Source organism: Microtus pennsylvanicus, chromosome 11, assembly GCF_037038515.1.
Source record: "Microtus pennsylvanicus isolate mMicPen1 chromosome 11, mMicPen1.hap1, whole genome shotgun sequence".
Lineage (NCBI taxonomy): Eukaryota > Metazoa > Chordata > Mammalia > Rodentia > Cricetidae > Microtus > Microtus pennsylvanicus.
In genome coordinates, this window is record NC_134589.1 from 62,085,343 (window position 1) to 62,111,182 (window position 25,840).

General features: G+C 53.7%; 1 protein-coding gene across 1 annotated transcript; it reads right to left on the reverse strand.

The window, feature by feature from the left end:
- Wnt9a (Wnt family member 9A) lies at positions 1–25,226 on the reverse strand. The gene is made up of 4 exons (XM_075992387.1): positions 25,049–25,226; positions 5,767–6,023; positions 4,813–5,075; positions 1–2,638 (listed from the first exon to the last, which is right to left on the reverse strand). Exons 1-4 carry the CDS (start codon positions 25,141–25,143, stop codon positions 2,156–2,158), a joined length of 1,098 nt encoding a protein of 365 aa, XP_075848502.1. The 5' UTR covers positions 25,144–25,226; the 3' UTR covers positions 1–2,155.
- Between the last annotated feature and the right edge of the window lie 614 nt (positions 25,227–25,840).

Sequence of the window (25,840 nt, forward strand, 5' to 3'; positions counted from 1 at the left end):
CTATAATTTAAAATACATTTATTTAGTGTTTCCATTTGTTTCTGTTTTTGTTACACAAAGCTGTTAAATAAATACATTCTCTGCAGTCACTCAGGTTCACACCTACTCGCCACACAGATGAGGTAGAGAAATCACAGGCTGCACAGGACTCCACACACAGACCGCGCTCCCTTGTGTGTCCGTCACTCTGCCAGGGAGGCCGGCAGCAGGCCTCGGAGCCAGCATACACTGGGTGGCCAGAGGGAGCGGGGCAGTTGCTCACCCGACTGCCCACAGAAGAGAAGATCCAAGAGGCTCTGGCCTGTGGGAGTTGCTTCATCCAGAAAGACATTCTAGTATATATTTATACAGAAACAAACCAGCCGGCAGACATTTTCATTCTGCCTTGTTTTAAAAAATACTTTTCTGAATATTGAGGACATAGAGCTAAATGTGGTATTCGATAAAAATATTCTTCCTCTGAACTGGCAGGCTCCTTTCTCTGGAGCTAACAGGGATGAAGCTCCAGACGGTAGTGACAGCGTGACTGGGTACAGACTTCTGAGAAGTGCGGGGTGCCCTTCCCACCCACCAGTCACTGCGTATGCCACTCAGATTCTCATCCTGGGAACGTGGCATTCATCGGTGGGCTATCATAAACCACAGGAGAATAAACTTTGCTATTTACACATCCAAGAGGGACCAGAGGCCCTCATCCACATAAATAGTTTTCCTTTTAAGACACAGTCTTACCACCACCCCAGGCTTGGGCATTCTGGACCCCTGGAGCTCCAGGGGAGCCACCCCTTCCTCAGTAGTTCCTGCCTCACTGCCCACACTCTAGCCCACATAGCCACGGGATTCCCACACAAACCTAAAGCTGGGCTTCCTGGGAGCCAGGGAGTCACCATATTGCAGAGGGCACAGGCCAACTGGATGCTGGCCACGACAGGTCAGAGTACATACACTCACATTCTCACACAACCCATGCACGCACACCCAACACCAGCTCAGTGTAGACATCAGCAAGACCTGGTGACAGCAAGTGTGTCTGTCCCTCCATACCTCCCTTGGTGACACAGAGCAAGCGTGGCTTCCTGAGATGGACATTCGAAAAGCTAATCCTGCCTCTGTCACCACGCCCATGCCTCCAGCACCCAAGACCCCACAATCCATATCCAGCAACCTGGTCACTACACCTGCAGGGTACAGAACCACACCAAGAGCCTCTGAACCCCAGGTAAGGTAGGATGGGGGAGGTTCCCAAAAGCCCTGAGGGCCATGGTTAGGCCCATTGCTTCATTTCTTTCCAAACATGACACTGAGTTAGTGGTTTCAAACTAGAGCAAGCAGGGACAGTACAGAGGGACGGAAGGCGAGGCTTCCCAGACTGGCTTGATTGGGCCTGAGGCAGGTCAGAGGAAAGAGCCACAGATTAGGAGGCAAGGGGATAGAGAAAATAATAATTACTATATTAGTTAAATAATAATAATTTAAAAGTCTCTGATACTCCAAGGAAGTGCTCAGGGTCAGAGGGCCAGAGGCTGGGCCCTGGAGACGGAGTGGCTGCCCTCTCCTAGTGGTTTGGCTCTCTGAAGACAGTGCTGGCACCAGGCTGCTGGCCCAGAAGGGCAGCCATGTGATTATGACGGTGCACCTGCCCTCCAAGCCTCAGAGGAAGCCAAGAGGCAGGGAGGGGGCAGTCGACACACTGGTCCCTGACAAGGGCTGTACTCTAGGGACTGGTGTGTCAGGGACGGAGGCAACTGAGAAAGCATTACTGCAACGCTCTCGCGTCAAGGGGAGGAAGCTCGGGCCCAAGGCATAAGCAAAAGGGTTGAGGAGGCCAGACAGGGGCCAGCCCCGCCCTGTGGGCCTTTGAGAAGGAAGACAGCCAACCAGCTGTCGGCATACCAGGGCCCAAGTGTGCTAGGGGCACCTCTCCTTCCTTGCAGACCTTCTGTGTTGTTTGTGACACCTGTGCCTCACGCAGCAGGATAGGTTGGCCCTGCAGGGCTCACTCTCTGCAGGTTAAGATCCTGTGCACTGTGTGCAAGTGACTACAGCCCCTGCGGAAAGGCTGGCAGAGGCCAGGGTCAGCTCCTGCGGGTGGAGAATTCTTCTGGTGCTGTGTACAAAGCCCATGCCCCTCGTGGCAGGGCCACGGGGCCTGAGGTCAGCCCTTGCAGGTGTAGACTTCCTCCCTCTGTGTACACTGCCTGCACTCCACGTAGCAGCACCAGCGCACCTGGCATTGGCAGGGCCTCGTTACCACACGGCTCTGGGTGTTGTGGCCACGGCCACAACAGATACTCTCGCAGTTCTTCTCACGATGGCACCTGCGGCCTGCAGTGCCAGGGGAAAAGCGGCCAGCCAGGCAGAAGCTGGGTGAGTCGTCCAGGTGGACCAGCTCCGGCGTTCGGGGCAGTGGGTCACCACCTCCTGACCCAGAGGCCCGGCCCCGTGGTGGGGAGATGGCACCGGCCTCGCCCGTGGCTTCATTGGTAGTGCTGCCCACCTTGAGCGCCGTCTCATATTTATGTTTCAGGTGCTTGCCCACTTCGTGGAAGGGCGCCAGCTGCCGCCAACAGGTCCGCACCGTGCAGGAGCCAGACACGCCATGGCATTTGCAGGTGGTCTCTACTCCGGCCTTTATCACCTGCAGTGGGGAGTGGAAGCATGAGGAGCTTGCCAGGAAGGCCCAGAAACATCAGAGAGGCCCCAACCTCTGCCTACCTTTATTGCCCACCGCGCAACCCTTGGCCAGCAGGGGTCAGCACTGTGCAGCACACAGGAAGCCCAGCAGCCAGGATCACAGGCTGGCTCTTTCCCCTCCAATCAGGACTGCCAGGAGACAGAGGCCTTAAGGCCAGTGCCTTGACTTCCAGGACGGACCTCTACGCCTCTATGAGCACAGGCTGGCCCACACCCCTTTGAGACACTTCCTGGCTAACCTTATAACCATCCCTGCCCTGCCATCAATAATTCCAGCCTTGCCAGGGACTCCTACTTCTGATCTTAGCAATGGCTCATTGGGCCGGTGAAGACAAGGTTCCCTCGGGGCTGTCTAGGCCGACCACAACCCTCCTCAGTACCCAGCTCCACGAGGACATACAAACCCAAGCCCTACCCCCTTGAGGGTCAGCCTATGAGGGGTGGATGCGGATGCACAGGAAGGGGGGAAAGTATGCTTCAAGAAAGGTAACTTCTTAAGAAAACGCTGCTCCTAGGAGAACTTCCAGGGCTGACTTCCCAGGAGAGGTTGCACCCCGTGCCCCATGGCCATAGGTAGGAGCAGGCATGACTGAACACCAAACTTCCAGGTCTGGGTAAGCTGCCAGGGAACCCTGGCTAGGCCCTTCCCTTCTCAGGGCTCTGCCTGAGGGATCTTCTGCCTGGCCTCTCATGCCCAGGGTCCTTCCAAATGCTGTTTCAAATCTCAGAGAGTTGTGGGGCAGAAGAATGTCAGGGAGGGGGGAACCTCTTCCTAGGTGGACCCTAAGCCAAAGCTGAGCTCCCAAGCTGGCCCCCAGGAGCGTCCATTGGAGAGGGATTAAGAAATGGAGCTACTTCCTCACTCTCCTGCCAGGCAACCAGAGTCCCACTTAAGCACGCTTTCCTGAGAAAGCAGGGCAGATTTAATTAAAGCGCGGCTGCCTGGGAGCAGTAAGCTGAGGGAGCACGTTCACACATTCTGACTTTTCATTAATAGCTCAAAAGGGTAAGGTGGGGAGGGAGGGTCCAGCAGGAAAGAAAAGAACAGCTCGGCCTTGAAGATTGAATCTGCCCTCCCGGGCTTCCCTCCCCACTAGCCTAGCCCTGAGAAGGCCCTGGCTGCAAAGGAGGCAGACCAATCCTTTAATAAGTGGGGGATTCAGAACTCCGATTACTCAATAACAAGGAGCTCAGGGCAGGACGGGCTCTAATTACCTTGCTGTCCTCCTTAGACTGGAGATGCAGAGCCAGGCAAGGGGAGGAGGAAAGGCCCCCAGCTCCCGAGAAGGGTATGGACCCTGTTTTCCCAAGCGCAGGCTAGAGTTTAACATTTGAGTCATTCAAAGATGAGGTGGGGGTGCTTGGGGTTCTATCTTGTTCCCATTCAGCAAAGGTAAACCAGGAGCTTCAGGGCCGTGATATCCAAGACATTCAAGAGGCCAAGCAACTCCAGAGTTTGGCCATGCTCCCCAAAGGCCTTCTAGAGAGCTACTAAAATCCCCCTTTTGCCTGTTTTCAGAGTTGGGTCTCCATCTTTCAGAACAGAGTCTTGGCTACACACATTACTGGGCACTCTGGGCAAATGGTCCTGTACCCTTAGCTCTTCCTTGGAACCTCCCATCTACTAGACTGTGGCTACCTTCTCCTTCTGTGGTGACTCTGTAAGTCACTTTAGCCGGTAGAATACAAACCATCAGCTTCTGGGGCAGCCTGTCCAGAGAGACAATCCCACGCCCTTGCCTTGCCAGGAACAGGAGCAGAGAGTGAAGAAGACCCTTCCCTCGACCACCACGCGGCACCTCCATGACCAGTGACCCCATCTGTCCCGTAGCTCAGCAGGATTCCAGGACCCTGCCTGGCTGGAACTGCACGGCTACAAGAGCCAGCTCCTGCCCCCTCCCAGCCCCTCTTCTTCTTGGGCCCCACCCACTCCCACTACACTCCCCCAGCTAGTCACCGGCTCTTCATCCACTCCATGCCCAGCCTCCCTGGACCCAGCCGCTTTCACCTGCCCTATGTAGGTCTACTTAGTGCCTGGCGCTAAAATGCTCACTGAGGCCCAGCTCCTCTCAGACCTGACAATGCCCCCCATCCTGCCCTGCGCCCCACCCAGCTTGCCTTCACACCCACGAGGTTGTTGTGGAAGTCCACTCGGGCTCGCAGATCCTTGCTAGAGCGCCGGCCCAGGAACTCCTTGACAAACTTGCTGCTGTACTTGAGGTTGTCTCCACAGCCACCCCACTGCCAGGCCTCACGGTTTTCCAGGTCAGGGGCCTCGTCACAGGTACAGCGTTCCATGCGCCCTGCGCTGCAGGCCTTGGCCAGTGCGTGCGTCAGGCCCGCAGAGGAGATGGCATAGAGGAAGGCAGTCTCCTTGAAGCCTGGGGACAGCAGTTGAGTTAGTGAGGCCCAGTGGACAGGCAGGCACGGCAGCTTTGCAACCCACAGCCCAGTTTCACATGTGTGCTAGCTAGGTTAGGAGTTAGGGCATGTGCCTTTGGTAGGCACCTGGAGAGAAATGCCGAGGTTTCAGTAGTGTAGGACAGGTTAGGGAGTGGGTAAGGCTTCAGTGCCTACTGTGGTACCTCTAGCCTGGTGGTCACGGATCTCAACCAGGTCCCCAAAGTCTTGGCCTGTCCCTGGGGTCCTTGACAAATCCAGCCTTAGACCTTAGGTCTCTACTAACCTGTGTATAATTTTTCGTCCATCCATCCATCCATCCACCCATCCATCCATCCACCTACCTATCTTCCGTCATCTACCTACCAATCATTTATTTGTATATTTCCTATTACCTACCATGTCTATATATCATCTATTTATTATCAATCATCTATCATCTACATATACAGGCAAGTACTCTACCACTGAATTAACCCCTATTCCCTCAGGTCTCCAGTTTTTATGAAGAGACTCCCATGAGCTCCCGTGCCCAGTGGAAGAAGGGGCAAGGAGGAGGATTTGCCGGAGGCCTGAGGCTTTCCATCAAAGCTGATGGTAAGCTGCCACCTGCACACCCGTGCCAGGGAGAGATTGGAGGGTATGGCTGAAGGGGAGCCAGCGAGAGCTTACCTCGCTTGAGCAGGCTGGCTCGGTAGCGGCCCTCCAGGGTGCAGTTCCAGCGCTCAAAGCGGAACTGGTACTGGCACTCCAGGGCACTCATGCTCACGGCCTCCACCAGCGTCTCGGCTACACCCGGGTCCCTGCGGCACATGCGACGCTGCTTGCGCTCCAGCTTCAGCCTGTCACAGGCCTTGTAATGTGCTTGGGCTGCAGCCTCAGCCTCCAGCGTCAGGGGGAGGATAGTCAGGGGTTCACTGCCTGTTAGTCTAGGGACAGAGAGGAGAGAGTGAGTATCCGTCACAGTGGGGGAGGACTGTCTGGGCTGTCTTCCCAGGAACAGAGGAACCAGTACACTCAGCCAATCAGGTAGTGCATAGAGACCTTCCCTGAAGCTGCCTGCTCTCACACCTATCAGCACTGCCCTGCCCCCTACAGAATGCCTAAGGGACCCCCGTGAAACCCAAGGCCCTCCTGGTGCCCAGGCATGGCCTCTAACAGCTTTGCAGTTGTCCCGCCAGTTCCGGGTGACTCTAGCATTGACGGAGAAAGACCAGTCCCCAGTCACTCTCTTGAGAGCACAGCAGTGTAGGACTATGGTGGCAAAGGGGCCAGGACCCCAGGCTGTGTCCATACTGCCCTCCTCCCCTGTGCTATTACCAGCCAGCAGTGTCCTGGACTCCCTTCTTCTCCCTGACCCCCTGAAGCCTGTCTGGACGCCAAGTGATCTGACTATGGTAGTCTCTCGGCCTCAGGACCGTGGGCACACTGGCCCCTGGAGAAGCAAGACCCAAACCTTCACTGTTAGCGGCACCTAAGGGTTATGTGGAGAACTAGCTTTTAGACAGGTAGAGGGGAACAACGAACAAGAAGCAAAAACAGAAAGGAAAAAAGGGCTAGGAACGAATGCTGAAAGACACTGTGTAGTATCCCCTGATGCCTGGAGAGCCTGGACATGTTCAGACAGCATCAGTTCATGCTCTGCCTGAGGGGACTGAAGACAGGGTGCCCCTGAATTCCACCATGTAAACAGGGACTTGAAGAGACCAGGGTCCCTGTCTGGGCTAGCCTGCCCCTCTACTGTCCTGCTGGGGCTGACTTTCTCTCAGAACCCCTTTTTTTACTCTGGATGGACTCAGTGCAGATATCTGGAAGGCATGTCATCAGAATGACAACATTCAGGGGCACAGAAACAGGGCTAGGATTTGGGGGCTTGTAGTGTCTGGGTGAGAGGGCTTGGAAGGAGGCAGGGACCACCTAGTCAGGGCAAGGTTGCTAGGAGACCAGCATCGAACGCAAAAATAGCCCACGTGAGCGCTGGAAGAAAAGATGAAGGGTCATAAGATCACTAAGATGAAGTGTGTCCTTCCCTGAGACTGAGTGTGGGTGTAAGGGGTGGATGTATCTGAATACCTAAAAGAACTAAAAACTTTTGGGGTGTTGCAAAGGGCCCAGAAATAAAAGGACAGCAGACCATCTTGAAAGCTGTTTGCAACTTATTTCCCAGAATAAACCTAACTCTATGACTGTGTGTGAGTGTGTGTGTGCACACGTGTGTGTGCACACATGTGTGCGTATGCACACATGTGTGGATAATCACAGAAAGCAGACAGAAGAGGTCCTAGTGCAACGCTCTCTGAGAGTGACTGCATTATGCTCCGTGTGTAAAATGCCCTGGGCTCATGCTTTGATCTCCCGCAGGCGGCACTGTTTTGGGAGCCTTCCGCAGCTCCAGGAAGTGTGGCTCAGCTGGTTGATGTAGGCCGTAGGGGTGGCCTTGGGTGGCGAGGATCACATCCTTGGCCTCCTGACCCAGAGTGAGGTAAACAGCCTCGGCCACACTGTTTCACCACGCCTCACCCACCACAACGGACTGAAACCCTCTGACACAGTGAGCCTGAACACACCCTCCCTTCAGTTGTTTCTGTTGGGTATTTCAGACACTGGGATGCAAACGTCACCAACATAATAGATGGCAGTAATGCACTGTGTCCCAAAAAGCTAGAAAGATTTTGAAAATGGAAGAACTAAGGTATTTTAGTAGACTGCTTAGTCTTCAAAACCAAACAACACCTGCAATATGAAAGCATCACTGACTCCCCCTTAGTCGACACAATTTTTTTTAGTATTAGTTGAAAAATAATGAAAATAGTTGGGCAGTGGTGGCACATGCTTTTATTCCTAGCGCTCAATAGGCAAAGGCAGGCAAATCTCTGTGAGTTCAAGGCTAGCCTGGTCTACAGATCAAGTTCCAGGATAGCCAGTGCTACACAGAAAGAACCTGTCAAAAAAAATTTCACAAGAGAGGACTGGTGCAGGGGTCAATGAGATGGCTCAGCAGGTTAAGGCGCTTGCTGCCAAGCCTGCCAGCTTAAGTCTGATACCAGAACCCACATGGTGGAGGGAGAGAACCAATTCCTGAGAGTTGTCATGAGACACCCACATGCATTCTGTGGCACACATGCGTGCTCCCCACCCCCAACACACAAACACTTTAAAAAAATAAACTACAACTGCTCTTAGATCACAGGTGCTCATCTTCACTGAAAAAAAAAAAGCCAACACCAGATGGCACAGGCAGATCCCAAATATCCCAACCACTTAGGAGGCTGAGGGAGGAGTTTTATGAGTTCGATGTCATCCTGGGCCAAAAGACATGACCCAGACAGAAAAACAGAAAGAGGGAAAGGAGATGAGAAGAGAAGAGAAGAGAAGAGAAGAGAAGAGAAGAAGAGAGATAAGGAGAGATTTGAGCTCCAGAAGGTCTGTGCTGGCCAGTTTTATGTTAACTTGACACAAGCTAGGATCGCTGGAGAGGAGGGACCTCAGCTAAGAAAATGCCTCCATAAGATCAACTATAGGCAAGCCTGTAGAGCATTTTCTTAATTAGTGATTGATGGGGGAGGGCCAGCCCATTGTGGGTGGAGCCATCCTGGGCTGGGGTCCTGGGTTCTATAATAAAGCAGTCTGAGCAAGTCATGTGGAGCAAGCCAGTAAGCAGCACCCTTCCATGGCCTCTGCATCAGCTCCTGCCTCCAGGGTCCTGCTGTCTGATTTCCTGTCCTGACTTCCTGATACACGGTGATGAGAAATAAGCCTAATAAGCCCTCTTCTTCCCAAATTGCTTTGGTCATGATGCTCCACCACAGCAATAGTAGCCCTAACCAAGACAAGGTCCCCACTTAGAAAAGTTTGACTTTACAATGGCACAAAAGTGACAGGAATCCAGGAAAGATGGCACTGTGGATTTGCTTTCTGCTTTTCCTGTGCACTGTGTGGCACAAAGCTCCTTGCAGCTGGCCCCAGGATCCTAAGAGGAACACCAATGCTCAGAAGTGACATAGGAGGTCAGCTTATGATGAAACAGACTTGGTGTTGATTCTGACCCACTAAGCTAGGCTCCAGTGTGTGCTGGCCTGAGCTGGGATGCTGAGAGGGTGGGTACATTCCATGCATTTTGGACTAATAACATGCCATAGGTTTCTCGGGACATAAGATATTAAGTCACTGTGCCGCATGGCCCTCACGTGACAGAATGCAGTGCTGGAAGAGTGTGCAAGAAGGAAGTAGGGAAGGGCTGGATCCGCCTCGTCCACTGTGCCCTGGTGTGAGCAGCAGCCCTGTGCCAACACGGAGCCCACCCAATGCCCCACAGATGGCAGCAGCCTGCAGACAGGCTTGGAGACAGAGGGAAACACTCAGAACAGGCCACCTGGGGAGGGGGAGCACATTCTTTCCCGCACAGCTGTGTGCGTCCCTGGGCAAAGATGGCTTTTTTGCAAACACGTGGCAAGTGCCTGCCTCTATGGCTGTCTACCCAGAGGTTGTGGCCCTGGAGCCCAGACAGCATCCCCTGTATCCTGTCCTGGCATGGCATAGGCCCTACCCACTGGACCAGCTGCCTGCCACACACAGAGCACCTGCTGCCAGGCTCAATGCAGCTGCCGCCCAGCCCTAGTGGTGTCTGGCCTAACATGGCAGACAGAGCCAGCTGCACAGCTCAGCACAGTCACCCAGCTGGGCACACACATCTTTCCAGGCAGGGGTGTGGGTTTCTCTTTCTACATGGTCTTTCTGGTAACTAAAGTCCATACATACCATGTCTGTCTATGATTCTGTATCTGTCTACACATAGGTCCCTCATTCTGATCAGACAGACAGACAGACAGACAGACACACACACACACACACACACACACACCAATTACAGTGAGTTACACAGGGGGCTGAGGTTGCAGCTTCACTGGCAGAGTGCCTGTCTGGCATACAAACCCATGGGTTCTATAGATCGGGCATGAGAGCACACATATGTAATTCCAGCACTTGGGCAGTGGAGGCAGGAGGATCAGAACTCAAGGTCACCCTTGGCTACAAAGTGAGACTGAGGCCTGTCTGAGTGACAGAGACCCTGTCTCAGAAGAGACGGTTCAATGGTTTAGAGCACTTGTTACTCTTGCAGAGGACTGGGTTTCAATTCCCAGAATGCATATGGTGACTTACAATCATCCATAAATCCAGGGGATCTGACACCCTCCTCTGACCTCCACGGGCACTAGACATGTGTGTGGTATACATACCCTCATGCAGACAAAACACCCATACACATAAAATAAAATAAATGAACCTAGAAGATGATGAAGACCAAAAGTGAATTACAATTACCTAAATCCTAGTCTAAACGAACTACTAAAAATACAAGGGAAATGACTAATCTTGGTAGTTTTGTTTGTTGTCTTCACATGGCCCTATAAGCACACCAAATGGAGGTAACAACAGAAAACAGGACCGTATCAAGGCACGATGCTTCTACAGGACAAGGAAGCAATCCACAGGGAAAGAGACACCAGCAGAGCAGGAGGAAACACTTTAAGGAGCTAATGTCCAATTTAGTAGCAAGAAATAACCCCTTGAAAACTATCCAAGGTGGGCTGAAGAGATGGTTTAGTGATTGAGAGCACTCTGCTCCTCCGGATGACCTGGGTTCAATTCCCAGCATCCACATGGCAGCTAACAGCTGTCTGTAACTCATCTCTAGGAACCCAATGCTCTCTTCAGTGCTGTATGGTCACGGTCCACAAGCACACTTGCAGGCAAAACACCAGTACACATAAAAAAAACCAAAAAACAAAAACAACAACAGCAACTAGCCAAGGAGATGACTCCAAAACAGACCTCATACAAGGAAAACATTCCTTGCTCCTCATGATTAGGGAAACGTCAATCAAAACCTCAATAAGAACCACTGGGAAGGATGGAAATTAGTATAGCCATTGTGGAAGAAATCAGGGAGGTCCCTAAAGACAAAAACCAACTAGTACTATCCTAAGATCCTGTCTTTGTTACTCTTACAGGGCTATGATAAAACACCATGACCAAGGCAATTTATAGAGTTTATTGGCGGCTCACAGATCCAGAGGGTGACTCCATGATCACTAATGGCAGGGAGCATAGCAGCAGGCAGACAGGCATGGTGTTGGAGAAGTAGCCAAGGCTGAGACACAACCATGAGACAGAGCAGTAACTGGAAACAGCATGGGGTTCTGAAGCCTCCAAGCCCAGTGATACACCCACTTGCAACAAGGCCATGGCTCCTAATCCTCCCCAAACAGTTCCAAGTGTGGACTGAATATTCAAACATATGAGCCTAAGGGTTATGCTCATTCAAACCACCGCTCCAGCTACCCTACTGGGCATACAACTAAAGGAAATGGACTCACTACGTCGAAGACACCTACATCTCTGCTTACTGCACTGTCACAAGAACGGACAAATGGAAGCATCCTTGGTGTCCATCAACTTCTCCACAGACAGCAAGAGCACGGCACACCCGCATCACGCAGGAGATCATGTCATTGATGTCATTTATGCTTATTTATGGCATTCGTTTAGGAACTGAAGATCATATGTTAGTGGAGTTAGTCATGTACAGAAAGACAAGTGCACTCGGAAGAGCAAGGAGAGAAAGCTCAAGACAGAATAGTGGACAGTGGTTACCAGGTGTGCTGGGCAGGAAGTTGGTAAAAAGATTCAAAATCTCCATGAAGAAGGAGGAGGAAGCTCGAGACCTATCTACTGCAGGGTGACTATTGGAGCAGTCTTTGCAGAGCCAGTGAGGTCAGCACAGAACAGAAGCTGGACAGTGCCCACCCTCATAGAGCATGTAGGAAGACAGGCTCTTGAACAGAGTGAGTCCACTGCCTTGAGACCTCCAGAAGGGAGAGGGCTGGTTCTATTTTTAATTTCCTCAGGAATGGTTTAACTATTTTATGTTCCCACTAACTGTGCAAGGATATCTTTTCCACCCCAATGCCACTTTTTTCCCTTTGCTTCCATATAGCGGTGAGAACCCTCAGCATAGTGTCACGGCATCAGCTGACTGTATCCCACACTCAGCCTCCCAGCCTGTATCATTGTGGTCTTTGGCTAGCTAAGAGTTGATCTGGGCCCCTGCAGCAGGTATAAAAACATACAGCCAAGCCCTCTAAGAACTGACAGAAATACAGTCAAATCAACATCACAAATCTGTCATCCAGATGCAGCCAACCTGACACAAGAATGACCCCAAAGACATTGGAGAACAGAGAGGCAAGAGCTGGGACAGGTACCCACACATGTGCCCAGACTCTGGACCACTTCATGAAGGAAATGAGGCAGCTAGCATCTTCCCAGTGTCTACGAGGCTGAACCAGACAGTCTGTGTCACTCCGGAACATCAAAGGCCAGCTCTTGACATCACACCATTCGTGACAGGACCAGACACATTGAACAGGGTGGAACAGCTCTCTGGGTCTCCTTCCAGACTCGTCAGTGAAAGCCACGCATAATCAAGAGTTGCTTGCATCTTTTGGGGAGTGAACACCCCCCTTATCTGCAGAGGGGAGGCACAGAAGGCCACAGCTTTGGCGGTGCCTTTATTCTGAAGCAAAGCCCAGAGAACTCGCCTTGGTCAGGGTGGCTCTACCTTCTGCATGACTAGACTCTGCCTGGGGGCCTCACCTGTGTGCCCTTCTCTTCCATGCTCTTTCTGTTGAGTCTCAGTTCTTAGTGAACCTTCTGTTGATATGCCCTGGAAGAGCTGACATCCGATGGAAGAATTTAAGATCGGCTTGAGCCAATTCTTTGGAAGAGTTCGCACACCACTTTGCTCACACCTCTTCTCTTGTCACCTGTCACACTCACACTGGGATATAAATCACCTCCCACTAAATCCACACACGTAAGGACTGTTGATGTATCATTTACAGATACGTGTAATAATAGCATCAAATTCAGGACTTCCTCCATAACTGAGTGTGGTGGTGCACACCTTTAATTCCAGGGTTTGGGAAACAAGAGGCTGGCAGATCCCTGAGTTCGAGGCCAGCCTGGACGATTTTTAGGTCTAGTTCTAGGACAGCCAAGGCTACAGTGTTAAAATCCTATCTCAAAATAAACAAACAAGCAAACAAACAGAAACATTTACTTGGATAAACATTTATTTATTTTGGGGCTGGAGAGATGGCTCAGTAGTTAAAAGGACTTATTGTTCTTACACATAACCCAGGCTTAGTTCCCAGCACCTGCATGGCAGCTCACAACTGTCTGTAGCTCCAGTTTCAGGGGATCTGACTCCCTCTTCTAGCCTCCATGGATACTTTTATGTACGTGGGACACATATACACATGCAGACAAAACAGCATTGACATAAAATAAAAACATTAAAAACTTTAATTTCTTTGTGTGGGGTGGTGGTAGTGTCTGTGTGACACGGAGCATGCGTGGAGGTCAGAGGACAACTCTCAGAAGTTGCTTTCTTCCTTCCACTATGTGGGTCTTGGGGTTCAGACTCAGTCCACCAGGTTTGGCAGCCAGCACCCTTACCTGGTGAGCCATCTTGCCAGCCCTCTACCTTATGTTTTGAGTCAGGGTCTCTCACTGAATCTAGAGCTTGCCAAGGAGGGCAGGATGTCTAGCCAGCAAGCCCTAGGAACCTTCCAGTCTGTGTCCCCAACCCTGGGGTAACAGGTACACACACACACACACACACACACACACCTTCATGCCTGTTTTTTAACGCAGGTCCTAGGGGATCCAGGGCCCTGTGCTTGCACAGGAAGCACTTCCCCAACTGAGTACTTCACATGAATGGAGCCAGAACACGGCTGTCCTTTGTGGCTGGTTTATTTCACTCGGTCACGTTCTCCTGGCTCACCCACGATAAAGACTATCGAGAGGCCTTTACTTTAGTAGGAAACATTCCCTTGTGTGGAAGGACATGCTGCTTGTTTATTCACTGATGGATGGGCGCTGGGATTGTTCCTGCCTTTTAGAGATCCTGCAGACCTGTTTTGTTGCTCGTGGGTGTGTCCCTGGGATGGAATTGCTGGGCCAGGGACCTTCCAGGAACTGTCAGCGTGTTCTCCAAAGCAGCTGCGCCACCTTACATCATCAGACAGGGTTTCTGAGTTCTCCTGGCCCTTCATCCGGTGCAGCCACGGCCACACTCTGCCTCCAGGAGTGCGACTCTACCACGGCCAGTTGTCTTCCCACGACTGCCTTTGTCTTTGCTTAAAAGGTTCTCACTCCTCCTGACGGACTTCCGCTCAGTGCTTCCAAGCCTAACTCCACCTCAAACCCAAGCACAGAAGGCATCAACGGTCACCATTCTAGTCATGGCTAACCTGCAGCTTCATCTCCAGCCCCAGCAGGCCACGCAGAGCCCACGTCACAGCACCATGGACCAATACAGAGCCCGGGTCACAGCCTTAGATCATACAGAGCCTGAGTCAGAAGCCGAATCCAACTCATAATCTGAGTTCATCCTACAGAGCCCACATCACCAGTTCAGACAGCTATACAGGGCCAAGTCACAGTCTTGGGTTTTCACACAGACTGTGCCTCACAATTCAAGGCTATGCCTGATAGACTGGTCCGCGTTTTGTCTCTCTAGATTCCCCTGCTGTCTGTGCCCGAGTTGGTGTGTTTCCTCTCATACTCTCAACTCCCACATCCTCATGTTTTGATGGGTGTCTCACTAGGAGCCTTCGTCACACTGTGCCTGCTCACTTGCTGTTTGCTCAGCCTAACCGTGGAGTGCTGACCCTAATAAGGTCACGGTCTTGGCTTGCTGCTTTCTTTCATCCAGGTGTGAACCACACCTGTCTGCTTTAAACCTTCTCTTTATTCATTTTAGGGACTCCCCCACAACTTCCCCTCTTTTCATTTGCAGTTTAGTAGTTAATACCCCCCCCCATTTTCTCAGCTTTCCTTGACAGAAGGTTGTAACTCATCAAGCCCAATGCAAGTGTAGGTCACCTGTTCACATCCTTGCCACCAAGGATGTGCTATTATGTACTTTAGGTACAGCTCAGGGCCAAGGAAACATCGGGCTCCAGTCAGCATCGTCTCCCCTGTCACTTCACAGAGGCCATTCTCTCTGTACTTCTAGGGATGGGGTGGGAGAGCCGCCAACGTGAGTGTCAGCCCCTTGGCTCCCATGAACATCATGTCATGTGTGCCTTGTTCTCTCTGGCTCTTCCACAACTGTCCTCAGTATTCACAGATGTGCCATAATTGAATAAAATCCTGTGAAATTCACTCTTCTTCTCTGTCTGGGTTTTACCCATCCACTGTTTCTTCTGCATGGCTTTATTTTCCCTCGGAACACCAGCCCTGTCCGGCTCAGCTCTCTCCTCTGCTCTGGACCTTCCCAGCAGGGAGGTAGCGCCCCTGTCCCACATCTGTCTGCCTCTCCACCAGCTCTGGGTAATTTCTTCTGACCGGCTCCCAGCGTGCTAATTCCCTTCAGCTGTTTTGAATCTGCTTCTCAATCCATCTGTCACTGGCACTTTCCCCCCTGGTTGTTTGGTGTTTCCAAACTGCTGGGTCAGTTTTTTTGTGGGTTCTCTTTGTACAGAGATTCCTAGCCTATCTGCTTTCATCGTAATTCCCCCACCCTCTACTTAAAGCACAGCAAGCAAGAGTGCAGTGCTCTAGAGCCTGGTGTGGCTGTGGCTGCCTTTCCACGCGTGCCTGGTTACCCTGGCTGTGTGCTGGTTGCTGTCTTTGACATGAACAATGTGAGATGAAGTATAAAACATGGAGATGGGGGTAAATGGTGACCCCACAAGACAGACATCTACCCAGAGCCTCAAGGAGTCATCTGGAATCTGCAGCTATCATGAAGGTCAGAGTCCTGAAGTCCAGGCCCCCAAAATGAGCAGAAGGCGTCCTTGTAAGCAGTGCTAGAGAGATGACTCAGTGGGTCCAAGGCTTGCTGTACAAGCATGAGGACCTAAGTTCAAAACTGCAGCACCCTGTGAAGGCCCGGCATGGTGGCACGCATCTGCAATGCCAGTGCTCAGGTGGTGTGGCCGAGCTAGGTAAATCCCTAGGTCCCGATGGCCAATCTAGCTTAACCGACGAGCTTCAGGTTCAGCAGGAGATCCTGTCTCAAAACACAGTGTGGAGGAAGGCATCTGGTGTGGACATGGCCTCTACATGCACACTCACATGTATGCGTGCACCTACACGTAAGAAAACAGTTAGGGTCCCCGGAGGAGACAGGAAGGACTTGCACAGGCGCCTTCGGGAAGAGCCAATACCTTGAATTCAGACCTCTAGTCTCCAGAACTGACAGAAAACAAATTCTTGCTGCATTAACACACCACGCTGGTGTGTAGTCACTTGTACAGACTGGAATCCAACAACAGCCCACAGAAATGTTTCCCATGTCAGGTAGTCAGGTTGCTGTAGCCATGATAGTCTCAAGCTCAGAATAAGTTAAGTCCAAGCAAGGCTGGACCCTGGGCTGTGCTGGAGACTCAGGTCATCATCAGGTGTCCTACAAGCTTCGGGGCCCTAGTGCTTGTTGGGAAGTCTGCACTGAGTGTTCCCTGCTGTAGCAGGCACTGGCCTGGGCTGTCCTTTCTCCTGTGAGAGGCTCTAAGCCAACACTGTTTAATCTTTCTGGGTCTATATCTATGGGCTTCATCTTATTGGCTTTTGATAGTTTTGACATTAACTATCCTCATACATGTATATGCACATACACACCAATATACACGGGCGACCCTACAGAAACATGCATACAGGTGCACTCATACACATACCAAGACACATACATCACAAACGCATTCACAAAGAAACACACTCGTTCACGCACTTTTACACATGCCCACAGGCATACATGTGTACACACACACACACGCGCGCGCGCACACACAAATCCAGCTTCAACTGGTTTCAACAAGATGTGGTCCATCTCAGTTGCTGCAACTAAGGTACTTGTGCCCACAGATGTTCTCATTTTGATGGGTACCGGTCAGTGTGTTCACTCCATACACAGGCAGGACCCTGAAGGACAGAGGCTAAAGTAACGTGGCCAAGACGCACTGTCTAGAAGGAGAAGCCAGATAAGACCGGGATCCAACAGCAGCTCCCAACCTAGCCACAAACAGACCTGACTTAAGATTTCTTCCTTGGCAAGAAGCCCAACATGGTCTCCAGGGGATGCCCACACAACCCCAGTAACCCAAGCCATCCCAACCTGGCTTTCATGCCTTCTCCATCGTTCAAGTGGCAGCCATATAAGATATAAGACCAGCTTGAAAGAAGGAAGACGTCTGTAGCACCCTGAACCACATGAGACAAAACTGCCATTCCAACCCACAAAGTCCCACGGAGTAGAACCCATGTAAGACTGTTGATCCCCGAGGGTGCTGAGAGGTGGGCTACCAAGAACCCACCCCTCACTGATTTGCAGGAACTTAGCGGAGAGACCCTTTTAGCTCTTTAGAGAGCTCATAGTCAGTGACTGCTCCTGAGTCCTGGACGGGCCTGAGGCTGTGATAGCTGAAGGGCCTAGGAGCCTCCGTGGAGCACAAGCTGGTGATCAAGAGCTGAGGATAGCCCAAGACAGAAGCGTATCTCAATTCTGAAGCCCAAGCTGTTCCCCCAAACAGGAGCAGGGCAGACAGATGGGCAGTCCCCCTTATTGCAGCAAGCCCCCAGAGTTGCTCCTACAGTCCTCCATCCCACCAACAAGCCAGGCCACCCCTGGGCCACCCTGCCAGGGAACCAGCTCTCTCCTGGGCCAGGGTGGAGGGAGCCAAGGGTACAGTTCCAGAAGCCACAGCGCCCAGCCGAGGAAACCTCAGCTCCGCCAGACAGCATTTAATTTCTGTGTGAAACAAAATCAAAACAAATTCCAGCACTGAGAGACGGAACTGAGATTAACCCTCCGCCCTCCCGCAGCCCAGCTTCCAGCCCGAGTACCTCCAAGTCCCTGGGGGTGGCAATGCGCCCAGGACAAGGCCAGAGATGTTTTCCACAGAGACACTGGTCGAAGGCTGCAAATGGGCAACCATCCAGTCTCCCTCCCTCACTGCCCACTGCCCTGGAGGAGCCAAGCTCCTGGGGACTGTGGGGTAGACAAGCACCATCCAGCTACCACCCCGGGATCCAAGGTGCTGTCCAGCAGACCCCATCCATCACAGGCAAGCATGTTGTGGGGCCCCAGTGCTGTGCTGGACCCCTGGGAAGAAGATAGGAGCAGAACTTCCCAGAACAGCTACCTCTGTGGCCAGCAACAGCCTTCAGAAAGGCTAGCCATAGGCCTTAGGCAATGAAAGCAGGAGATCTGTGCGCCCCTCAGCAGCCATGACCTTACACAGCAGTTCTCCCTGGAGCTCTATACCCCTAGCTTCCCAGCCTTGTGACTAGGGTGCTCCCATCTCCATATCCCCATCTGCCAGGACGCAGATGGCCCCAATATCCTCAGGCTCTGGGAGCTCCTAGCAAGCATCTTGTCCTGGGCCAGACCTCCAGCCCACTTCCCCTAGCTGCTCCGACCTCAGGTATTGAGATGAAAAACAAACGCAGAACTTGCGGCTTGCCTTTTCCATCTCCTCGTCCGGCTGCCTGACCCAAGGTACTTAGGCTGCCAGCTGGGCAGCTGGGTTTCCTCCTGTGGGCAGGGGCATAGGGCCAGCAGGGACCTTGCCAGAGGGGCCAGGCCTGTGGGTCACAGGGGCAGGGCAGTCTGCAGCCACCCAGATCGGCGAGGATAGTGAGCCTATCCCCTGACACCTGCCATGGGGGCAGTCAGCCATAGGTGTACGTTCTGATTTTCCCAGCTGGCCTCACAGAGCATGGCTGCCCATGAGTGTTCATCCACATGCCCAGGCCACTTCCTCATAATGACCTCAGACATGCCAGAAGGTAGGGTGGCATGCCAGCTGGGGAGCCATGAGCTTGGAGCGGGCAGCCACACCTCTTCTAAGACGCATCTAGTAGGTGAAGTCAGGACTCCAGTCAGGGTAGGAGACCAGGCTAGACTATGAGATCAATAAGAAAGGCAGACACCCCCTGGGGAACAGAGGGTCCTCCACTGACCTTAGAACCTAGGGGATACAGTGAACAGCTAAGAAGAGACTCATAGGAGACTCTCCTGTATGCTCCAGAGTTGAATCAGGCAAAGAGCAACGCATCTGGTCTGTCATGGAAACAGTAAGCTAGGCAAAAGCTGATTTCACCCCAATTTCCTAGCAAGAATCTCCCCCCACCCCAAACAGTTCACTTATGTGCTTCAGGGGGCCTGGCTTCATCTACAGGCACCTAAGGCTCATGCCAGAAGCTTCCCTGACTACACAGACAACTGTGCCTTGCCCAGAGCCTGCTGCAGCCAGCCGGGCACCAGCAGGGCACCCGCCACACTGCACAATACACAAAGGCAGCGGGTGCCCGGCAGGCTGGACTCAGAGGGCAAGTGCAGGGAGCCTGTCAACAGGTGTCGTCTTTCCAGCAAGGAGCCAGGCGGGCTTGGCTACCCCGCCTCCACCTACCCCTTATCAGCTCATCACACTCCAGGGTTCAGGGCCTCCCCGGGAGGAATCTATCCTTGTACATTCTTTCCTAGGGTACAAATTACCTGCACACCTTACCCATGATGGCCAAACCTGGGAGTTGGCAGAGAGGCAAAGGCTCAGGCAGAAGGTGCCTGGGGCCTTAGGCCACCTAAATGCTGCCCGGCACCTACCACCAGGTCCTGCCAGGACAGGCACCCTGAGCCACAAAGGCAGGAGGCAGAGCGTATGGTGAGGACAGGAGTAAGATTAGGCCAGCTGTCTCCCCATCCAGACGGCTGCCGGCTGTGAGTAGGACATCTGCTCACACAGCTGAGGGGGGCCAGGTGGCCCCGGGCTGGCCTCACCTTAAATCCCACCACACTGCTGCTGAACACCATTTCCCATTCCCTCAAGACACACAAGGGACACTGCACACACTAGTCCGAGGGTCTGAGCTCGACCGGTGTGAGGATGTCCAAGGCAAAACCTGCCCCCAATTCCAGGAACATGCAGATGGGAGACTCGCGGGGAACTGGAGTGGGAGGGTGTAAGGGGTTGCTAAGGCAGAATGAAGATAACCAGCTCCTACCTGGGGCTAATGCCACAACTGCCACACAGCCTAGCTGGGAAGCCAGGCAACTCCAACTTCAGCTGGCCACTTGGGGGGGGGGGGCGCAGGGTGTTGTTCAGGGAGCTGCAAAGGAATGCTGGTTCCACCTCCACCTCAGCAGGCCACAGGGAGCTCTTCTCTCCTCATCCACCTCTTGGTTCCTCCTAATCCTCTGCCAAAAGGTCTCACCCACAGAGCCCCTTGGCAGAGGCCTCCAAGGCCATCCTCTCTGCTCCCATTGCTGCCCTGCAAAGCCCCACTGCCTGGGTGCCACACTTTGCCGACCTTCCAAAGACCTGTGAGCATCCTGGAGTGTTCTGAGCCCAGCAGTTCCGTGGATACACCTGACCCCAAGTACAACTGCCAACCCTGACCTAGGCCTGACCTTCCAATCTGCCCCTAAGCCTCCATGGATTCCTCAATTCATGCCTATTTGGCTCCTGGCTGGACCCAGACCCCTGGCTTCTTTGTAACCTCTTTCTTGCCTCAACACACACAGTGAAGGCTCCATATAGCTCGGGGAGACTGCACTCTCAGGCCCAGCATCCTGTCTGGAACCCTTCCCAGCCTTCCCTGACTCTAGGAGCTACTGGGTGCCTCTAGTCCAAACAGCCATCAGGTTTGGGCAGATGGCCACAGGGTACTCCCATCCAGGCTCCAGGCTCCTGCCCTTCTGACCTGAGGGGATCTTTCTCTTCTAGTTTCCTGAACACCCAGAATTCCTCTGAATAAAGGATGCCGCCTTCACCCTTACAGTCAGGCCGGGGCAGGCACAAGAACGGCAGGTAAGGATTGCCACCACCTCTGTGTATGGGATGAAAAGAACCCATTTGCTCTCCAGTCAAAAAATAAAACTTCTCTCTCTAGGAGAGATCCAGAATATGTAAAGAGCTCTCATGTACAACAACAAACTAAATAACCCAACTTTTAAAAGGGCAAAAGAACTGAACAGATGGTTCTCCAAAGGAGGGATGCAAAGAAGCCTACAAAAGCCATGGCCCTTAATCCCTTTAATTTCAGCACTCCAGAACAGTCAGGCAGATCTCTCTGAGTTGGAAGCCAGCCTGGTTTATACTAGCTAGTGAGTTCGAGGACAGCCAGGGCTAAATAATGAAGAGACCCCGTCTAAAAAAAAAGAAGAAAGAAACAAAAACACAACGAAAACCCAGCCAACCAAACATGAAGCCTACAAAAGGCAACCAGTGCCGTCAGCCATCAAAGCCACAAGGAGACACGCTTCACACCCGCTGGGATGGCTAGAATTAAAAATAACAATGAAAAAATCAGAATGTGGGCGGTGATGACATGGAGAAACTGGACCCCTGTACTTTTATGGGAGGGATATAAAATATTGTAACTACTTGGGAAAACATCTTGGCAGTTCCTCAAGAAGTGTAAAGCAGAATTGCCTGAGGACCTGGCAATTCCACTTCTAGATAGGAACTCCCCAAGAACTGAAAACACAGATATGTTGGGCGGGGGGTACATCCATAGTCACAGCGACATCACTAGAAATAACCAACTGGTGGAAACAACCCAAAGAGCCATCAACTGACAAACAGGTTTGCTTTTTTGACTGTTGTATAATCAATTCGGCCATAAAAAGAAGTGAAACACTGATTCATGCTACAACATGGATGAGCCTCCAAAAACACGACACCGGATGAAAGAAGCCAGACACAAAAGGCCACGGAGCGCATGGTCCCACTTCTACAAGGAGTCCAGAGTAGGAAAATCCATGGAGACAGAAAGATTAGTGGTTGCCAGGGGCTGGAGGGAGGGGAGCGGGGAGTGACTGCTGAGTGGGTATGAGGTTTCTGGGGTGAGGAAAATGTTCTGGAATTAGACAGTGGTGACGGCTGACAGTTTTGTGAATATACCCCAAACCACTGAGCTGGGGGAGTTTCTAGGGATGTGAGTTATATTCAATAACAAAAGGAGGGCCTTCGTAGGCTCTGATCCCACACAGCCCCAAAGAGTCCCTAGTGATCCCAAGTGAGGGTGCCTTTCAGAAGGGGACATACAGGCATTTCCTGGGAGAAATCGACACACATGGCCAGAACAGAGAAATGAAGCGAGTCTTAAGGCTTATAACGCACCTTCCTAGTTCTTTACAAAGTCTCCGAGCTCCCAGAGGCCTCTGCAGGAGCTCTTAATCCCTACCTCCACTTAGTCTGGGGCCTCCTTTCTAGATGCCAGGGCAGTTTAGCGGGAAACAGAGTCCCGGGTCTGTTCCTGACCGCTGCGGCTCACACCAAGCCTCTAACTGGTCGATTTCCAGAGAGGGGTAGAGGGCGAACGAAGCAAAGCCTCCAGAGGGTCTGTGTCTGTGTCCCCAACCCACATGTGACCTCCGACCAGCCTCTGGAACACAGGCCTGCAGCAGGCAGCAGCTCTGGAAGAAACTACTGGAACTGCCACCTGCTGATCCGCTCAACCGACTGGGATGCAAAGCTGAGCCAAGGGAAGAAGAGAGGGGAGCCCCTTCCCCATGGCTGGTGGCCAGCCTGGAGGGGTCCAGCAGCAGGGTGGCCAGAGGCCTCTAGAAGGGAAGGGCAGCCAGCGCTGTAGGGTTGGGTTGCAGCTCTGGGAGGGGGTGGGGAGGGCTCCTGTAGCCACGTGACCCTCCCCCGGGCCAGCCTCTCCTCTCTGGGTTCCTGGGCTGTAACTGGAGCCGTGTTCCTGCCTGGGAGCCTCCGTGCCAGGCAGAGCTTTGGAGAGGGGGAAGGGAGAGGAGAGCCCCAGATTCCAACTCCTTCTCCCTACTCTCTACTCCCTCTCTAGTTGGGAAGCACAGCACATTCTCACGGTCGCACCCACAGGCTCCCCCTCCAGCTCCAGGCCGCCAGGCCTTTCAGGGTTTCCAGACTCATCTCCTTCCTTGATTGAGGCAGGGGTGGGCCCCCCTGGACACAGAACAGCCTAGGACACACCTTGTGCCCCCAACAATACATACATACAACAACAACATCCAAAGAGCAACACAATACATACTCCTCAGAAGTCAGCTTGAGAGAGGCCCAAGTCAGCTAGCCATCCTCCCCGGCTCTTGGTTCAACAGGTATCCACTCTGCTCATCTTTGATCTATTAGAGTTCTTCCTCCAAACCAAGAAAGTGGGTCTCTATGGCAGCTGCCGGAGAAAAGCACTTGGCTTTCCTTGAGGAGCCCTTTGGGGCAGAGAGCTAGGAAGAGGTTGACCCAAGCCATAGCAATACTGATGTCTTCAGTCCCTACCTGCTTGGGAGCCAGCTGCCCTGTGCTTAAACCCTGCCATTGCATCAAAGGGTGCCAAGACCCCTACAGCAGCCTAGCCAGAAGACTTCACCAAGGCACAAGGTCTAGAGACAACAAGGAGAGGATGAGAAAGAGAGACTGATGAGGGGAAGTGCAGCCAGTACCCTAACCCCATCATCTGTAAAATCTGAATCCTGGGGCCACAAGGCCAGCAGCAAGAGATCCCAGAAGGAGCCAAGTGGCCGCCCATGCAAGTCCAGGGCGTGTCAGGAGCCCGGCTGGGCCAGAAGAGAAGAAGGCACAGCTGGCTGATGGGCTGCTGTGACTCACCGCGGACCTGTGGCCAGACGGCCATCCTCAGCCCTCCCTCTTGCCCGCGGGTGAGGCTTAGGGCTGCACAGATGGCGTGCAGGGGCGTGCCAGGCCAAGGCCCAGGGACTGGATCCACAGTGGAAGCCAGGGAAGCCAGGGTGGGAGAGACCCTGGGAACCGAGACATGGAACTGACCCTGGAAGACAACCCAGAAGAAATGGATAGACAAGGAGAAACGAGGAGAAAGAAAAACACAAAGGGAAATTTTCCCATGAAAATATTTTATTTTCTTTGAGAACAGGATACACCTGCAGGGCTTCTCGGCCCAGCCGCCTCTCCCTGCCCTGGCGGGTGCCAGATTCCTGGACCAACGGGGCCCTCTGCCGGCCACAAAGCTACGAGCGGGCACCGCAGCCAGGGGCGAGGGAACAGGTGACCGGCGAAGGGCGGCGGCCCAAGAGCAGTTCAGGGCACCTAGGACCAGGGCTGCGACCTGAGGGGCCAACCAGGGCTCCCGGGGGTCAGTGCGGGGGTGAGAAGCAGGGAGGGCGGAGAAAGCTGGGACGCTGCCTCTCATGGTGCCACCCAGGACCTCGGCGAACTCAAAGTGCAGAGGGTATCCCTCTAAAGATCGCTGGGTTCAGGCATCCCAGACCTGGGAAAGGAGTAGAAGGGGAGGGACGAAAGGAACTAAAGGCGAAGAAACATGCCCACCAACGCGGCAAAACTGCTAGCGCAGAGACAAGCGAGTACGGGCGGCAACCCCGCGGGACAGCGGCGGCGATCACCCCCCGGGCCAGGTCTCCCAGACGTATTCCCGAGGGCCGAGGTCGGAGCCGGGCTCGGGCGGGCGCCAGAAGAAAGCGCAAGAAAAATAAATTTCTCCAGCTTGGAGGGTTTTTTTTTCCTCCCCTTTGGGGCTCAGTGCAAGGAACATCTGGATTTTGTACGTGTTTTTTTGTTGTTGTTAAATTAACTTTTCCAGGAGAGAAGGGGGGTAGTGGGCAGGGGCCAGGGAGGCTCCAGCCTTTTGGCAGGAATACCGCGGCCTAAGGCGGCGGAGGCGACTCGGGAGTCACCGTGGACCGCGGCCCCTCGCAAGCCCGTCGGGGACACCGGCCCCTCTACCTCTAGGACGCACGGCGGGCAACGACCTGCGGACCGAGAGGCGCGCTCGCTGCCAACTAACAACTCCAAGCCACCCGTGCACCCCGCAGAGCACCTGGCGGGTGCTGCCCCGGATTCGATGCCCCCGTCCGGCCCCGCCGCCCTCGCCCGCCCTCGCGCGGCCGCCCGCCGCGGGCACCTACCCGAAGTAGGCGGCCGAAGGGCGCAGCGCGGCGAGCAGCAGCGTCAGCCCGAAGGCCGCGGCCAGCCAGCGCGCCAGAAGGGACCCATCCAGCATCTTGCCGCGCCGCGGCGGCTGACCATCGCGCTCCGGGCTCCGCGCAGGGCGCGCCGCGACCGCCGCCCTCTTATAGCGTCCGCAGCCGCGGCCGCGGGGCGGGGCGCCGGCCAGCTGGGCCTGGCCCGCCCGCGCCCCGGAGGAGGGGTCACGCCGGCGCCGGGGGCGGGCCGAAACCCGAGCTGCGCGCCCGCCGCCGCCGCCGAGCCGCTCGGCTCGCGGGGCGGGCCTGGGGCGCGCCGTGGGGAGGGCTGGGCACGTGGCGCGGTGGGAACCCCGGCCGAGTAACGGGGCCAGGAGGAGCGGCGGGGCGGGGACCGGGTGACCGAGCAAGGGTAGACCCCTGGGCTAGGCGTCTGCAGCCGGGACACAAGTGCGAGCTCCGGAGAGTCTCCCGACAGTTGGGGCCGGCTGTTGGCCGCCGGGAAAGGCATCCGAGAGTCGGAGAAATTTGGACGACTGTGCTTGAGGGGTGGTGACTGGATGTCTTGGGGGCGATTTTAGCTACCGGATTACAGCGCTGGGGCGTAAATCCACTCGCCGGAGCTGTTGCCAAGGAAGGAGCCACTGCTGAAAGCTGGGGTGCAGTGTGTGGCTGGAGGAATGGAAAAGCGACCCCTCGAGGGAGATCAAAAAGGCATTTCTGCAGAGCGGGGTTGTGGATAACATGGGGCGATATGGTCCTTAGGGTCCCTCT